Source organism: Osmerus eperlanus, chromosome 5 (genome assembly GCF_963692335.1).
Source record: "Osmerus eperlanus chromosome 5, fOsmEpe2.1, whole genome shotgun sequence".
Lineage (NCBI taxonomy): Eukaryota > Metazoa > Chordata > Actinopteri > Osmeriformes > Osmeridae > Osmerus > Osmerus eperlanus.
The window spans coordinates 13739557-13753837 of record NC_085022.1 but is presented as its reverse complement, the minus strand read 5'-3'; the positions used below and the strand labels follow the sequence as shown (position 1 = coordinate 13753837).

The window sequence follows — 14281 nt, the reverse complement described above, 5'->3', positions numbered from 1 at the left end:
CAAGGCAAAGTATAAAAGTTCAAATTGAAAGTCAAACAAGCTAGTTTACGATGCAGCTACCACCAGCGCCCATTAGATGGACATTCATCTTGATAAAAGCCTAATAGTATTTCAAATAATGCAGTCTACAGCCATTACCTCAATGCAATAATTGCATGAGTCAATTTCAAGATGGGCTTACAACACTCACCTCCCAAAACACATGACTGCATTGCATACCAAGTAGACACTCACCAGGGCCCATGCAGCGACTGATGTTACAGCATTTTCATGTCTGTCAGGGAAATTATGTCACTTAAGGCAGTAAAAGACCCATCCCTTTGCTAATTAGATTTAAGAGACATCCCGTCTGATTACCTGATAACCACCGAGGCAGCGGTCAGAGGAGTGTGCTGCCTCTCTGCCTTAGCACTGAGGCGTAAAAGGCCTGCCGAAAAGATCTTGGCTGCGTTCGCAACTTTGTGACCTTAAAACATTTTTTGTTGCAGGCTATTTGAGACAACGTATCGTCCTGCATAGAAAAACAAGTCTGCCAATCTTGCTTAGGTCTAACCCTACTTACATTTACATTTAGTCATTTAGCAGACGCCCCCCCCCCCCCCATCTACTTACTGGGAAAACATTCAAAAAGATACAATTGGGGGGGAAAGCAGATTAAATGTTGTAGACTGGCGGGCATTGTAAATTAAGTATTGTGTTTAACATGATGCTATGTAGGTTGCAATGGACTGCGGCAAATACTTTTTAAACTTGGTCTACTGTTCACGTGGCGTGTGATCTTCATGTGTTGTGTGGCTCAGTTAAATACAATAACTGTGACTGGGACACACTCTGACTTTGATTTGACAATGACTGTACAGTAACTCACAGCAGCTGACATTGATACAAAACCACATCAGTAGAGAGTGACCATTATGAGACTGACAGCTGCTTCAAATGTAGGTGAGTAAATAACATACATACTTTATGGAGTCCATTTAGTTAATACTATTTATTTTAAAATTTTGTTTTACATTAACCCACACCCTTTATCTTTCATTGCAAGCCCTATTTGTCTTTAAAAAAAAGGATCAAAACAAAAATTATGGCCAACTGACAGTGGGACAATGAGGTGCTGCCTAGAACTCTTTAGAAAAATACATGACTATAGACAATTCCTCAACTCCTGCAGTTGCGTTTGAAGTCTTCATGACAGCAGCGTAAACCCAGCCTGAAAGAGAGAGAGAGAGTCCTCCTAGGCTCTCCCTGCTTCTTTCCCCACATTCTACCCTCCTCCGTCCCTCCCTCCATCAGTCCTGTTCTTCCCCGTGGGAGATAAGGCGAGTACAAAGTGACACTCTTATTAATGGCTGCTGTTAACCTCAGTGGGTCAAACCTATTGGAGTCGCTGATGAATCTGGTCTGCAGGAGCATTGTGGGATGATAACCCTCCATACCAACCCTCAACAGCCCCCCACCCCTCCCCCAACACACACACACACACACTTCCACCCTCCCTTCCCACATGTGCAGACTTAGCCACGTCATCCATTCCCCCTCCTCAACTGAAATGATGATGGTCGGGGAGGAGGATGAGGAATGTAGCAGGGTGGAGAGGGTGAAAGGACAGGGGGATGTAGGTGTCCCCCCCCCCAGGGAGAATCCTATGGTTTGTGTGCGAGTTTGATAATGGGTGCATTTGTAACTAAGTGTGTTAGTGAGAAAGACGTAGACTGTGATGTAGAGGAAAAAGTAAGCGAAGGTGGTCAAAATGGTCAGGAAAACTATGTATGATTGAGCCACGTGTAATATCAACATAACTTTTTTGCATCAGACTGTTGCTTGGTGTTTTACTGAAGATACAGATCAATTTCAACAACTGGGGAAAATAAATGTATGATCTTAAAAATCTTAATCCAAGAATGTGGGATCATATCCTTTTCATTCACATGAAATGATTGTGACCATTTTTGGACCTGTGTTCAATATCTGATTTCCACAAAACCTCAACCTCAAAGCCTCTGAAAAGAAACATGCACTTGTATTACGTTTCTGCGTGTTCCAAATTAAGACTCGATCAAAGAGCCTGTGTTTTGATCCATTGAGATAAGAAGCAGCGTACATTATTTTGATTGGCAACATCGAGTTTGTGCCCGTAGGGAAAGTCATGTCTGCCATAGAAACATCTGACAGGCGTTTCTGTCCCAACTGAATCAAGAAATACTGTTCCTATTAACACTTTTTTCATACTTTTTTTCATACAAGCTTTCAAATGCAAAGCGTCATCTCATAAACCACAACATTGGGATGATGTCATCCACTGAAAAGTGAGCATCCAGGGTACACATGCTCCTGCCTCAGAAGTGGTGTGCAAAAAGCGGGTATTTAATGCTCCAAATCTTTGTGTCACTCTCAAGAGAAAACTAATATTGAGAAATTGAATATACATATTTCCCTACGTCTGTCTATTTGGAAACGTATTTTATCCAAGTCTTATCGTCAAACATTTTTCAAATTGATCATTTTACTGGTGAGGGGTGCATTAGTTCGACTGGCAGTGTACTGTAATAAATGTAATGTGGTTCATTGCAGCAGTATCAACTGTTGGACCAGAGCTGATTTGTTGATTATGCTGTTCATTAACTGGGTTTTTTGTTCAAGGGACACAACTTTAGTTCCCATACTTCTGTAGTCAGTAAGTCAAGTCTGTCTGTCAGAGAGTTTGTCACTAAATATGAGATTATCAGGATATCAAACTTTGGGGGGGGGGGGGGGGGTAGTTTGTGCGATAGACTAATGTGTTCTGCAGAGAGGGGAGACTGGCATTTTGGAATGGAAGGGAGAAAACAGGATAGAGTAACATGGCGGATATCGCCATTAAAAAAAGAAAAGTTTCAGTTGAGAAAGTCTTAAATTTCTCAACCCAATTAAATTCCTAATTGAGAGTTCAGTCATGAAAGTCATAATGTAATACATTACTTTTAATGTGAGAATTATTTTTGCATATTTACCAAAATAAATTGCAATCATGATATAATTTCAACATTTGAAATTAATCTTAATAAGAATTGTGTCTCTTCATAACAGACTATGTTATTATTTCAGTCTATTCGTAACTGTTAGGCTTTGAGAGTCCTAAGCTGAAACTTAAAAGGGACTTGATAACATTTAGACCTTGACACCTTTAGGTACCATACACCCAGTGTTAGTGTTAACCTTTTGCAACCTATTTGTGACCGTACTGGACCACATGTCACACAAGGCCAATACAACTTTAAGTCAGATAATCTAGTGCTCAGTCAAACACATTGATCCGTAAACAGTTCACATTGAAGCAGGTTCATTACCACCATCAAATCTCTCAGTAAACCTGTGTATGGGAATATCTCGCCAGAATCTCGCCAGTCATTTCAACTACAGCCCTATTGTCCACCCATATTCAACACCGCAGAGCACAGTCTATTTCACTTTCATATCACCATGGTTATTATGGGCTGCTTTAATGAATACAGTAAGGTTAACAGGCGATGTCTAGGATCACATGACCGAGTTGATGTTCAAGATCACATGGCCCGGGGGACGTTCAGCATCACATGGCCCAGGAGATGTTTGCGGCATGTTCCTTTGCCTTCATCCGCAGCACGGCGATGCTGGAGGAGCGTCTCTCAAACTCTGGCTTGGTCTCAAAGGATGGGCCGCCATTGGGCGGTGGCGACGTGAGGAGGGAATCCGCTGCAAAGAAGTTGTTCAGTGAGACGTGGCCAAACTGGCTCTGCTGGTTGGAGAAGGCCACATATCCGTGTTCAGCAGGAGCGCGAGGGGAGGGGGAGTAGGAGGTGACGCAGGGGGGGGAGCCGCGGGGGAGCATGCAGGAGGACACCACGGGGCCGCTGGGGGGGGGACCGGGCCACAGGTTGTTGGGAATCTGCGTAAAGTAAGAGGGCATTATTAGTCATCGATACTTTAATGTCTCACAGATACTTTGTAACTGTGAGACAACAAAATGCTCCTTGACAGAATGTTCGGAATAATTAATGAATCCTTACATATCGCTTATAGGAAGGTTAGATTTTATAAATGTCCTCTAATGGTGAAATATTGTCAAGTTTAATGTCTATCTCAAAGTACATCACAGACAGCAGATGGATGTTTTACTGGCAATTTAGTAAATAAATGGACAACCCGTCTTTTTCAATTACGCGCATTGGAACATTTTAACAATGTAATTTATGAATATTACTAATATTTAATATTTTACCAGTACATATTTATATATATTTTTAACAACCACTTCAATGCACAAGTTTGATATCCATAAACTAAAAATAGCATCTGTGAAAACATTCTGACATGCATGGTAACTGCAGCCAAATGTGTATTACTGACAAAACTGCACTAGAAGCCTACAGTTTAACATTTGGGTGAGTGATTTTTTTGCAGTCTAGGTGCTGTATGGTAGTTCAATTTAGGACTTGTTGCAGACATAACATGTCTGATATTATCTCTCTAAAGTGTGATATCAAATAGCATACCAACCTAATTTCTGGATGTTAGCCCGTGAATAAGTCTTCTGACCCACAAAAAGTATATTTTTTCTCACAAGAAAAGGCCTTTATAGACATATAGAGGAAGCAACAAAATATGCTTGTACAGAATTTTGATTTAGAAAAAGACATAGATCATGAACAATACTGAAACTGATCAACTTGATAAACTGATCAAATCATCAGATATCTAATATGCCCTTAGTCCACGTCCACACATTTTACATACATTTTGAATAACTCATTGGTAATCGAACACTCAATCTTCAGTCGATGGTACTAGGCCTACAATCTTGTCTCAAAATGATATGGTCGATATTTATTAAAACTTTAAAACTACAAATGTGGATAGGTGATAAATATACGTGAATATGGCTCGCAATGGCTTCACCTCCATACAACTTGGAAGTTTCTACATCTATTTCGATAGACCGAGAACGATCGTCGTCGCACTTACGGTCCACAAACACCTCTTATCATACATAGCCTAACTAAAGACAAGTTCATGTATTCGATGGTAGCTTAAATATAGCCTATAGTTAGGGTTCAAATTATACTGTAGGCCTACAGGTATTGCAGATTTTACTCATGCATAGGCTACAACAAGCTGATGACATAACACAATCGATGTGCTTAATTGCTTGTCGTTTTTAAATCCCATGTCAAACGTATTTGTCCTTGTTTGTGAATATGTATACCGTATTAATGTAACCAAAAAGTTCGGTTGTTGAGCACCGTAAAGCAAATAGCCTGTTTCAAAATATTTCAAGATGCGGGCGCTAAGTGACAAACAAAACCGATGCTCAGGTGGAACACTTTTGATAAGTAATATATCCTACATGCATACATATTGCTCTAGCCTATAGGCTATCATACAAAAGAGAACTTACTTGTGTGTAGCTGTCCGTTCTTGGTAACACTGATATGTCGTAAGTCGCTGCAAAGTGACTTTTTGCTTGTTGGATCTGTCCATAGCGCTCTCTTTTTCTCCATTTGGCTCTTCTGTTTTGAAACCACACCTAAAACAAAGAAAATTCCCAATTTACTTAAACTCAATGTGTATTTTCACAGTTACAATAGGCTAACTATGGATTTAAATGAAAATCGAATATAATCAAAGCCAATTGTTCTATTTATTTAAAAAAAAAATGGCCATGAGATGGCAATACTTTCAACCTTTATTCAACCTTTATTTACTTCACAGGTAATTTTTCCAGTCTTAGATTAGTGTACATGTTAAACTCGGTTTACCTGCACCCTGGCCTCTGTTAGTTCAGTCCTCATCGCCAGCTGTTCTCTCACGTAAACATCTGGGTAATGGGTTTTCTGAAACACTTTCTCCAATTCCTCAAGCTGGGCACTCGTGAAGGTCGTTCGGTGCCTTCTTTTCTTACTGCTCGATACGTTACTATCGCACTTGTCACCGATTTCATCCAAGTCCGTTTTGTCTTGGCCCACGGTTACAGATGAGGCCCGCAGATTGCAACAAGTGTCCAGTGACCTTCCAATGTCCGAATGCAAAGTTTCCTCTTCAGTTTTTTGCATACCATAATTTGCTACAATTCAGGGTGGGGTGGAGGTGTCAGTGATATTTAAAGTTGGGGACATGATGACAAGTTATAGGCCTACCACTATCACTTAGCCTATGCGTAAACTACAATAATTGAAGATAAGTAAATCACTTACATTTAAAATGTATAAACAGTTCAACTGTGTATCATGCTATGGATAGGCCAGCAGGGTACGCCTATACATAGTCCTATAAATTATTGTAAGATAATGACTGATTGTGATATCCTCACGAGGATATAGTTTTGTTGGCTTATAAGATTATTCTTAACTATGTGAAATCCAAATTTACTCACAATAAAAATATCCTACAAACAAACAAAATAATAAAACATCTTCCATATCCCAATCATTCTACATTTCCTATCAATTAATCATGCAAAGCATATAGCCGTATACTATTGTACATTTTTGCTATAGTCTATTAGATTAGGTTGCCCAATTTTCGATATATTTTATTATTTTGGGATTGTCGTCTGCTGTATCATAATAGTCTACTTTATACTCGTCAATAAACTCAAGCTAATACGATGGATTTCATGCGTAATTTGGGTATACAACAAACACGTAAATTGACAAGTTACCCACCGTTCTGGTCACCACAAGGCGAGGACCGCTCCATCCGAGTACTGTGGTCGTTATTCTGAAGACCGAACGCCTGCACACACTTAGGCGAGGTCTTGTTGTAGTACTGCACGCTGTCCAAACTCTCCACCACCTGGTCCAGCGCGCCGCCAGGGCCCAAGTAATAATCGCTGCTCTTAATCACTTGGCTTTTCAGAGCGAATTTATCGTTCATGTATTCCATTGTATTCCTTGTATCCTGTGATTCACATGTAGTTTTCAAAAGGGACCATAGATAATTTTGACGTTCATAAACGCGGAACAATACCCTGTACAATAACTAGCGCAAGTCGTTAATTAGTCTTGTCTTGAAGGTTGCACGGCTTCTTTATAACGTGGGAGAGGGGGTCCCTTGAAGAAGCCTCCCTACTTTTGAATATGAAGCGGACTGAGCTCCTCCCACGCGCTGTAGGCCTATCCCTAGACTGCAATGGACTGAAAGGAAACAGTCAAATTGATTTAATTTAAACACGACATCCCAAATAAAGCGATTGTAAAGATGTGGACTAAAAGTTGTGACAAAACATAATCATTTAAAAATATTTCCTAATTCCACCGATTTAGTTTTGCATGTAGGCCTATGAAATTTTGCCTAATTTAAACCCAAGTAGGGCCTATAGGCCTAGCCTATAAATGCGTAAATGTAATAATGTAAGCCTAAATCAAAATATGCTCAAACTGTCTACTTTGTTCAACTTAAAAAATAGGCTCCGTTATTAGCAAAATAACAGCTCTAGCCTAATGAACAAATAATTGACTATGCGTTGCTGCATTATTAAAGGTTTATTTAAACATATTATAGATACAGATTTTTAAATTACTCGATATTCTCTAGAGAGAGATGAGAAAGTCACAACTAACATAAAAAGTTTTATACCTACTTTATGAATGAAAATATGATGATGTCAATAGGTTAAGTGTAGGCTACGGATGTCCACTCTTAACATATTTCATGTAGCCTATAGCCTAATAAAACAATGACATTTGGAGGAGCATATTTAGAAAAGATAAGAAATGACAAAGCATTGCTGTGTACCAGGATCTTGATATATTTTACATGCATTTCATTGAAAATCCATGCACTTCAAGTCGACAAACGGCGTCGGACCATGTGGGACGGGGATATTGAGTCTGCAGGCCTGTCCAATTATAGACACGATTACACTAGGCGTACGTTTATTTAGACAGTACATAGGCCTTTAGTTAAGCGACAGATAATAATTAATAGCCTACATAAATAAAAACATTTATTTTTAAAAGTTTATCAACTAGGGGTAGGCATATTAAAATATCAAAAGAATATAAGAATAGGCCTAATATCAAAGTCTCTGTAGCCGATTCAGAGCTCAATGAATTCAAATAATGTCGACAGCACTATAGTGAATAGACAAGACAACCAGAAGGTTCAGATATTTATAAAGGTTTGTTTAGCAAAACAGAGAAAACATTTCCTATTCTTGATATCCTAAAATGTATATTAGTATGAAAGTTAAAAAAAAGAAAAAAAATCCTCGCCAATCGCATGAGCTCGGTATACTTAGTAGGCATATATGGTTCGCTATAGGGTCAATGGCAAGTTAGATGGTGCCACACGAGAAAAAATAAAAATAAATACGAGTGCTCTTAAGTAGCAGGGGGTGGCTTACTGGGCATCTAAGATGACCTCGCATACTGCCACATGCTGAGGAGAAAATGTGAAAAGTTCGGCTTGGTGTGTCTTGCACTAAAGTTCCTGGCACGAGCGGCAATTCATGAAAGTGGGCATTGCGGGGGGTGTGCGGGGGCTTATACATTGCATACCACAATTAATGGTGTTTTATAAGTTAAGAATGAAGTTAGAAACCACACGTGCTGTTTTCAATTGTAAACTGACCTGACAGTGGAAGTTTTAAGGACTACAGGTAATTGACAACCCACAAAAGCCACAGACAACCCAGGAATTAATTTGAGATATTTCTGATATTTAAAGTAAAACCTTTTCAGATAAACTGAATAGATATGTTACAGCATTGAGGTTGCTAAGGACACAATGGTATCTAATTCATGTATTGCAGTAAAAAAGGCTATGGCCTTTTGAAATACAACTCAGCAACTCAAAAAATATAGATATAATATATATAAAGTATAGCTGAATTGGAAATTTCCAATTGTATTTTGATGGCATTATACATTTATTTTAAAATAATTTTCAGCAAAGAACATATTATATTTGAAAGAAGAAAATAATAATATGTCACAGATGCCTGCATCGTAAACAATATAAGAAACTGAATTACCCATTCAATGACTTTGAATAGAGAAAATTACTAATCCTCCCGTTTTATGTCACTGTGTGTAATGCCACAAGCATGGATTAAAGAAACAAGATATTGTCTGACAACGCTCCTGTTTCCAGTATACCGTATCACATAATGCTATCAATAACTAAAACTCAAAACGACTGTGCAGGCCTGTTGAAATAGTGGAGAAAGCCCCTCAATGAAAAACACAAGACTCAAGGTGTGTTTGAATGCGCACCCTCCGTCCCTAACTCAATGAATAGGAGTTATAAGGTCGGAAGCTATAACCACTACTGAGAGACACAAAGAGTTCACCCATACAAATAAAAATACTTCTGGAACAATGTCCCGTGGACAGATGATACATTCCTAAGATGCACAACTCGGTTATATAAATACACACCTTCCCTGCAGTGAAGGTGGTTCAGTGGTGTTGCTTTGTCTTTATTGCCAGTGTGCCTTAAACACATGCAAGGCATCATTAAATCAGAAGATTATCAAGGTATTTTGGAGTATCCAACCCAGTTTCTGAAAACCTGGTCTTTATCAAACATCTTTCAGCAGGACAATTATCCTAAAAGTATAATTTGGGATGACTGGAGCTGTGTGCCCAAAAAGAGTGGTTAAACTGCTAGAAGAGAGATGCAAGAAGCTCATCTATGGCTATAGGGAGTCCTTGATTAGTTCTTTTAACCAAAAGCTGCTCTACCAAATAATAAGTCTAGCGTGTCAGCCATGTTGTTAATCCCATTTGTATATTACATTTTGAATGAAAACCAAAGAGTCTATAACAATAAAAAGGAAATTGAATGAATTGTGGAGACCAAATACTTTGGTTCAACTCAACTATCAGTTGATTTATTCCGATATGGAACCAATCACAACAGTGAAATCCCTTAATAAAATGGTTTTCAGACAAAACCCCTGTCATCTTGATAAATGGTTCTTTCTAAATTAAAGAAGACCTTCATTATATGGGTCCATACCTATTCTTTACAAATGGTTCTCCTTCATTTGTTTTTAGTGTATATTTATTAATGTGAAGTTAAAATTAGAAATATGCTGAACATTCAGTTTCCCAAAAAAGTATGAGGGTTGGGTTGATTCATTTGAATTTAATTTATCAGCCAAACAAATCTCAAGAAGGCTGGAGGGTCTCTACTATACTGGATGTTACTGAAAGTCAAATCATAGAAACTGAATGGACTACTATCATCCAAGACCACAATCTCATCAAACAACACAATCGTTTGGCACACAACTATACTTGCATCCATTTGTACTATAGACTTTGAAATGAAAGACAAAAAAGCTCAGTATGGTGTACTCAGAAATTCTAACTAAAGTCAAGATCTCTTCCTATTCCAAAATCCCATGAGCATCTAGAATTTGTTCTGGACAAGGGATATCAATCGGAATTAGGGTTGGATGCAGTTTTACACTCACACTAGGCTGATGACGTTATACTGGCTGAAGAGCACATCTCAACGAGAAGCATGGATCCTCCCCAGGGGGTATGAGAGTTCAATGCCCCCCCAGGACAGTGCTCTTGGGTTTCATGTCATAACAGCCCTTAATGGGTAGGACCACTGCCACATGTAACTAGCTCTAGACAAAATTCCCTATCAGCCCAAACATTCAAAACACAACCAATGTAGAAATATGAAAGTTCTCAGAGAGGAGAAAATAAATAAAGGAATATGATTTTCTGCTAGAGTGCCTCTCTCCTTTCAGACTCATTTATTTGTTTTCACATTCATTAACTTATCATTTCCAGGCAGGCGACCAGCTAGGAACCTCCACATCGAGGTTTCCCGCCTCTGGTGGGGCCTTGTTTGCAGACAGACGGATCGGCTCTCCAAATTCAAATACACAAACATGACTACAGTAATCCACAGCTGATAAAGAAAACAGCATTCTAATTTGAACATCAATGTTTATGCTCCTATCGAAACAGCCAAGATTTCTGAAAAAGAGAGCTGTTGTCTGTGGACAATGACGTCAAATACAGAAACTGCCGTTACTTCAATAGTACACTCAAATAAATAAACTTTTTATTGAATTCATGTAATTGTTATTTAAATTGGGGGAACAACGTATAGCGGAACAGCAACTACATTAGGCCAACAAAGTAGCTGTCTGAAGGTTGTTTCTTTTCTTATTTTACAAAAAAGTCAACCAACTGTTTCCCATTTCTAGACATCGTCTGCATATTAAGCATGTCATTCTTTAACCAAGTCTTTGGCTGCGGTTGTGTTAAGACAGTGATATCCGAGCATAATGACCAGAATGTAAGCGCCTGCAGATATTTAGACTTGACCTCCTCCTATTGCTTTTAATTAATTTTCAGATGAGGGAGCCCAATCCTAGCTAAGAGACAGCTGCAGTGAATTTCATCGTAAGAAACCAATTACATCTTCTTTTGATGAGAAATGTAAGTTCATATTACACTGAAATAAACAATATATTGACATGTTTACTTTAACTAATAAAATATTATAATTCAAACATTCCTGATTATTAGAACAAGTATGTTTTCCCCAAAACTGAGGTATTCTGATGTACACTGTGAATTGCTGTTGGAGAATAGCATTCTGATACATTAATTATAATTATACTATCATTTGTTTTTCAAAGTATACGGCTAATGCAGTGGGTCAAACTCTGGATTATGAGGGTGTTTTACTTCTGAACTCTGTCCCTCTTCTTCCCTCCTCCCCATCCACCACTCCTCTGGACTGGGTTGTCCCGAAAAGACATGCGCTCTTTTTTCGATGGAGCAGATTGGGCTCTATTAGGTGATGGCACATTCTTTTCTGCATGGAAGAAACAGAGAAATGTATTGACTATAATACTCCATTGAAACAAAGCTGAAACCTTAAAATCCATAAAAAAAACGGAAACATGCACACGTAATTCACACATCTGAGTACATCTACAACGTAGTCGTCATGTGTCGTATTGCACTTGCCCCTACTCAAACCTACAGGATCTACTCAAAAGCTCTCCAAACAAGGGAAAGGCATGGGGAGCGGTTCTAGTCAAGCCTGATGTGTTCCACGTGTAAGAACCCAGAACCCAGGCCAGGGCACTGCAGAGAGCCTCCCCAGGGAGCAGCAACAGCAGGGAGGAGGCTAGGAGGCGCAGGGGGCTGGAGCTCTCTTCACAGGTACCGACTTGGCTAGCAGAGCACCACATACCTGCACTGCTGGTGCCCTGTATAGAGTATCCAGCAGAGCAGCAGGTTTACTGGGGAGTCTGTGGGAATACTTTTTCATGGTCTACCTGATGTGCTTGGACATTATATTAAGAAACTCAAACCTTTTATTGGCCAGGGAGGTCCCAAGGTGTTTGTGCACTGCAGTGTGGAGCTTATTTAGAAAAAAAAGAGACCTTTAAATTGATGTTGCTAAACAAAAAAAATTTGTTATTTGCTTCCAAATGAGAAAAGAAGACAAAACGCATCTTTACAAATACTGCAAATGTTGCCACTAGTTCTGTCTTCAGCCACACATTCAACCTGACCACTGTAGTCAAACAAATATCCATTTGCTCCCTTTAGCGTTTAAACAGAGATTAAATTGAGGTTGTAGATATGCAACCAGTGGTTTCCTTTGTACAAGACAAGAAAAAAGTTTGTGAGGCTGAAAAACGTATTTTTATGGCATAGCCCCAGCAAGTGGTAGGTATCCTATTGCAATAGGTTATAGAGTATTTACATAGTCTTTACTGCAACGGCAAGTTAAGTGAGCCCTCCGCCTTTACAGACTCACTTTGATGTTCTGTACTACTTCAGAGGCAAAGGAAATATTTTTTGGGCAAAGCCAAAATAGATTGCAAAAGATTACTTTTTCCCTTTAGGGATGACTCGCTCAAACCTGTCAATTTCCAGAAGGAAACCACTCTCTGATGCATTATGCTGCCTACAAAATGCAGTTTTGTTGTTTATCAAAAATCTATTTGGCTTGTGGAAATTTCACCCAGTTTACACACACATACATCTTTCAATTTAACTTTGTAAATTTGATAAGTGCTGTTTGAGCAGCCTTATGGCCGAGGGGCTTTCATTCTTGCCTCCCCAGATCCCAACACCACACAGCTTCACACACATTCAGTCTCCACTGCAACCCTCGTGCATATCATTCCCAAATCATCACCAGAATCGAATTTGGCTTCGTTAGGACGAACAGGGTTTTCCTACAGTCAAATTCCAGGGCTTGTTTAATGTGATCATCTGCTGTTGCTCAGTCTCTGTCAGTAGCACCTTTGTCACCCAGGCTCCTGAGCTTGAGCGTCTCTGACAGAAGGACCACTCATTCCCCACAGAAGGAACATTTCTTCCCAGTTTCCTGTCGAAGGACAAATTCTTGGTGTCCTGTCCCCTGCCCGACCCCATGTTCTCCCTTCCGTGTGTCGCTGACACATGCATGTACACACACACACACGTTTTCCCTCATCATCATATCATAACCTTCCATTTGGCAGGTTGACTACAGTAGTCTATTTGGATATCGAGATGTTCAAAAACTCAGGAGAAGGGTTCCTCCAGACTCTCACTATATCTGGTGATGATTACAGTCAGTCAGAGCCACAGCTAAATGAAGGATGTGTTTTTAAGCAATTGGTTTTCAGTGTACCTGGGATCTGTGAGGCTTGTGCCTAATGTTACTGTAAACAAAACTCAGGACACACACATACTGTGGAACTTGCTTGTTCGGCCTGTCACTGAGGAGAACTTCATGAATGATTAATTAAATCGGTATACTATATGTATAGTAGTCAAGGGGGTTTGTAGATAATCGGTGACGAAGCAGAATACTGAAAACTTACTTGAAAGTACCGAAGAGCCGTTTTGACCCTGACTGTGTTTGCTAGGTGGCGGAGAGATGGAAGCACCGTTAGCCCACAACCCAGAGGCCTGATCAGGCCCTCCTCGGTTCCCTGCCGCAGCCTGCAGGCAGTAAACACATGCACAAACCAAACACACACACACACTGTTCAAATAAGGTCAGACATTATTTTTCTCACGCAACTGGCGCCCTACTTCCAAAAAGGTTCAACAACAAATGCTGCGCTTAGAATAGAGCACGAAGACATGTACGCCAAGGTTTACTATTTTTTGCCAGTGACCATAACTCAAACCGCTCTAATGGCAAAACAAGCCCCGTAGTTTGCCGACTTCAAAGGACCCATGAGCATCAATATCGCTCTGTGATCCAAGAACACCGCACAGGTATTTCTACAAATTAAATTAAGAAATTGCAGCAAATGAAACTGGATGTTACA

General features: G+C 39.6%; 2 protein-coding genes across 3 annotated transcripts in view; both read right to left on the bottom strand.

Annotated features, from left to right (window-relative positions):
• Positions 1 to 2952: 2952 nt before the first annotated feature.
• On the bottom strand, positions 2953 to 7068 carry alx1 (ALX homeobox 1). The gene is made up of 4 exons (XM_062460674.1): positions 6681 to 7068; positions 5775 to 6079; positions 5414 to 5542; positions 2953 to 3904 (listed from the first exon to the last, which is right to left on the bottom strand). The coding sequence occupies exons 1-4, from the start codon at positions 6898 to 6900 to the stop codon at positions 3569 to 3571; spliced, it is 990 nt and encodes a 329-aa protein (XP_062316658.1). The 5' UTR covers positions 6901 to 7068; the 3' UTR covers positions 2953 to 3568.
• Positions 7069 to 10245: 3177 nt separating this feature from the next.
• Positions 10246 to 14281, bottom strand: part of lrriq1 (leucine-rich repeats and IQ motif containing 1) — a 28373-nt gene continuing 24337 nt past the window's right edge. For both annotated transcript variants that reach the window (XM_062461769.1, XM_062461770.1), the window contains exons 25-26: positions 13826 to 13946; positions 10246 to 11811 (exon numbers count right to left, since the gene is read on the bottom strand). In XM_062461769.1, coding sequence (XP_062317753.1) covers positions 11678 to 11811; positions 13826 to 13946 — 255 coding nt within the window. In that variant the 3' untranslated portion in view covers positions 10246 to 11677. The remainder of the gene's footprint in view (positions 11812 to 13825; positions 13947 to 14281) is intronic.

Bases quoted from the DNA above. Each gene is read 5' to 3' on its own strand.
- alx1 (XM_062460674.1), bottom strand. From the start codon at position 6,900: ATGGAATACATGAACGATAAATTCGCTCTGAAAAGCCAAGTGATTAAG. The intron at 6,080-6,680 runs GTGGGTAACTTG...CCTGAATTGTAG, and splicing joins GCCTTGTGGTGACCAGAACG to CAAATTATGGTATGCAAAAA. The intron at 3,905-5,413 runs GTAAGTTCTCTT...TACTTTACGCAG, and splicing joins GAACGGACAGCTACACACAA to ATTCCCAACAACCTGTGGCC.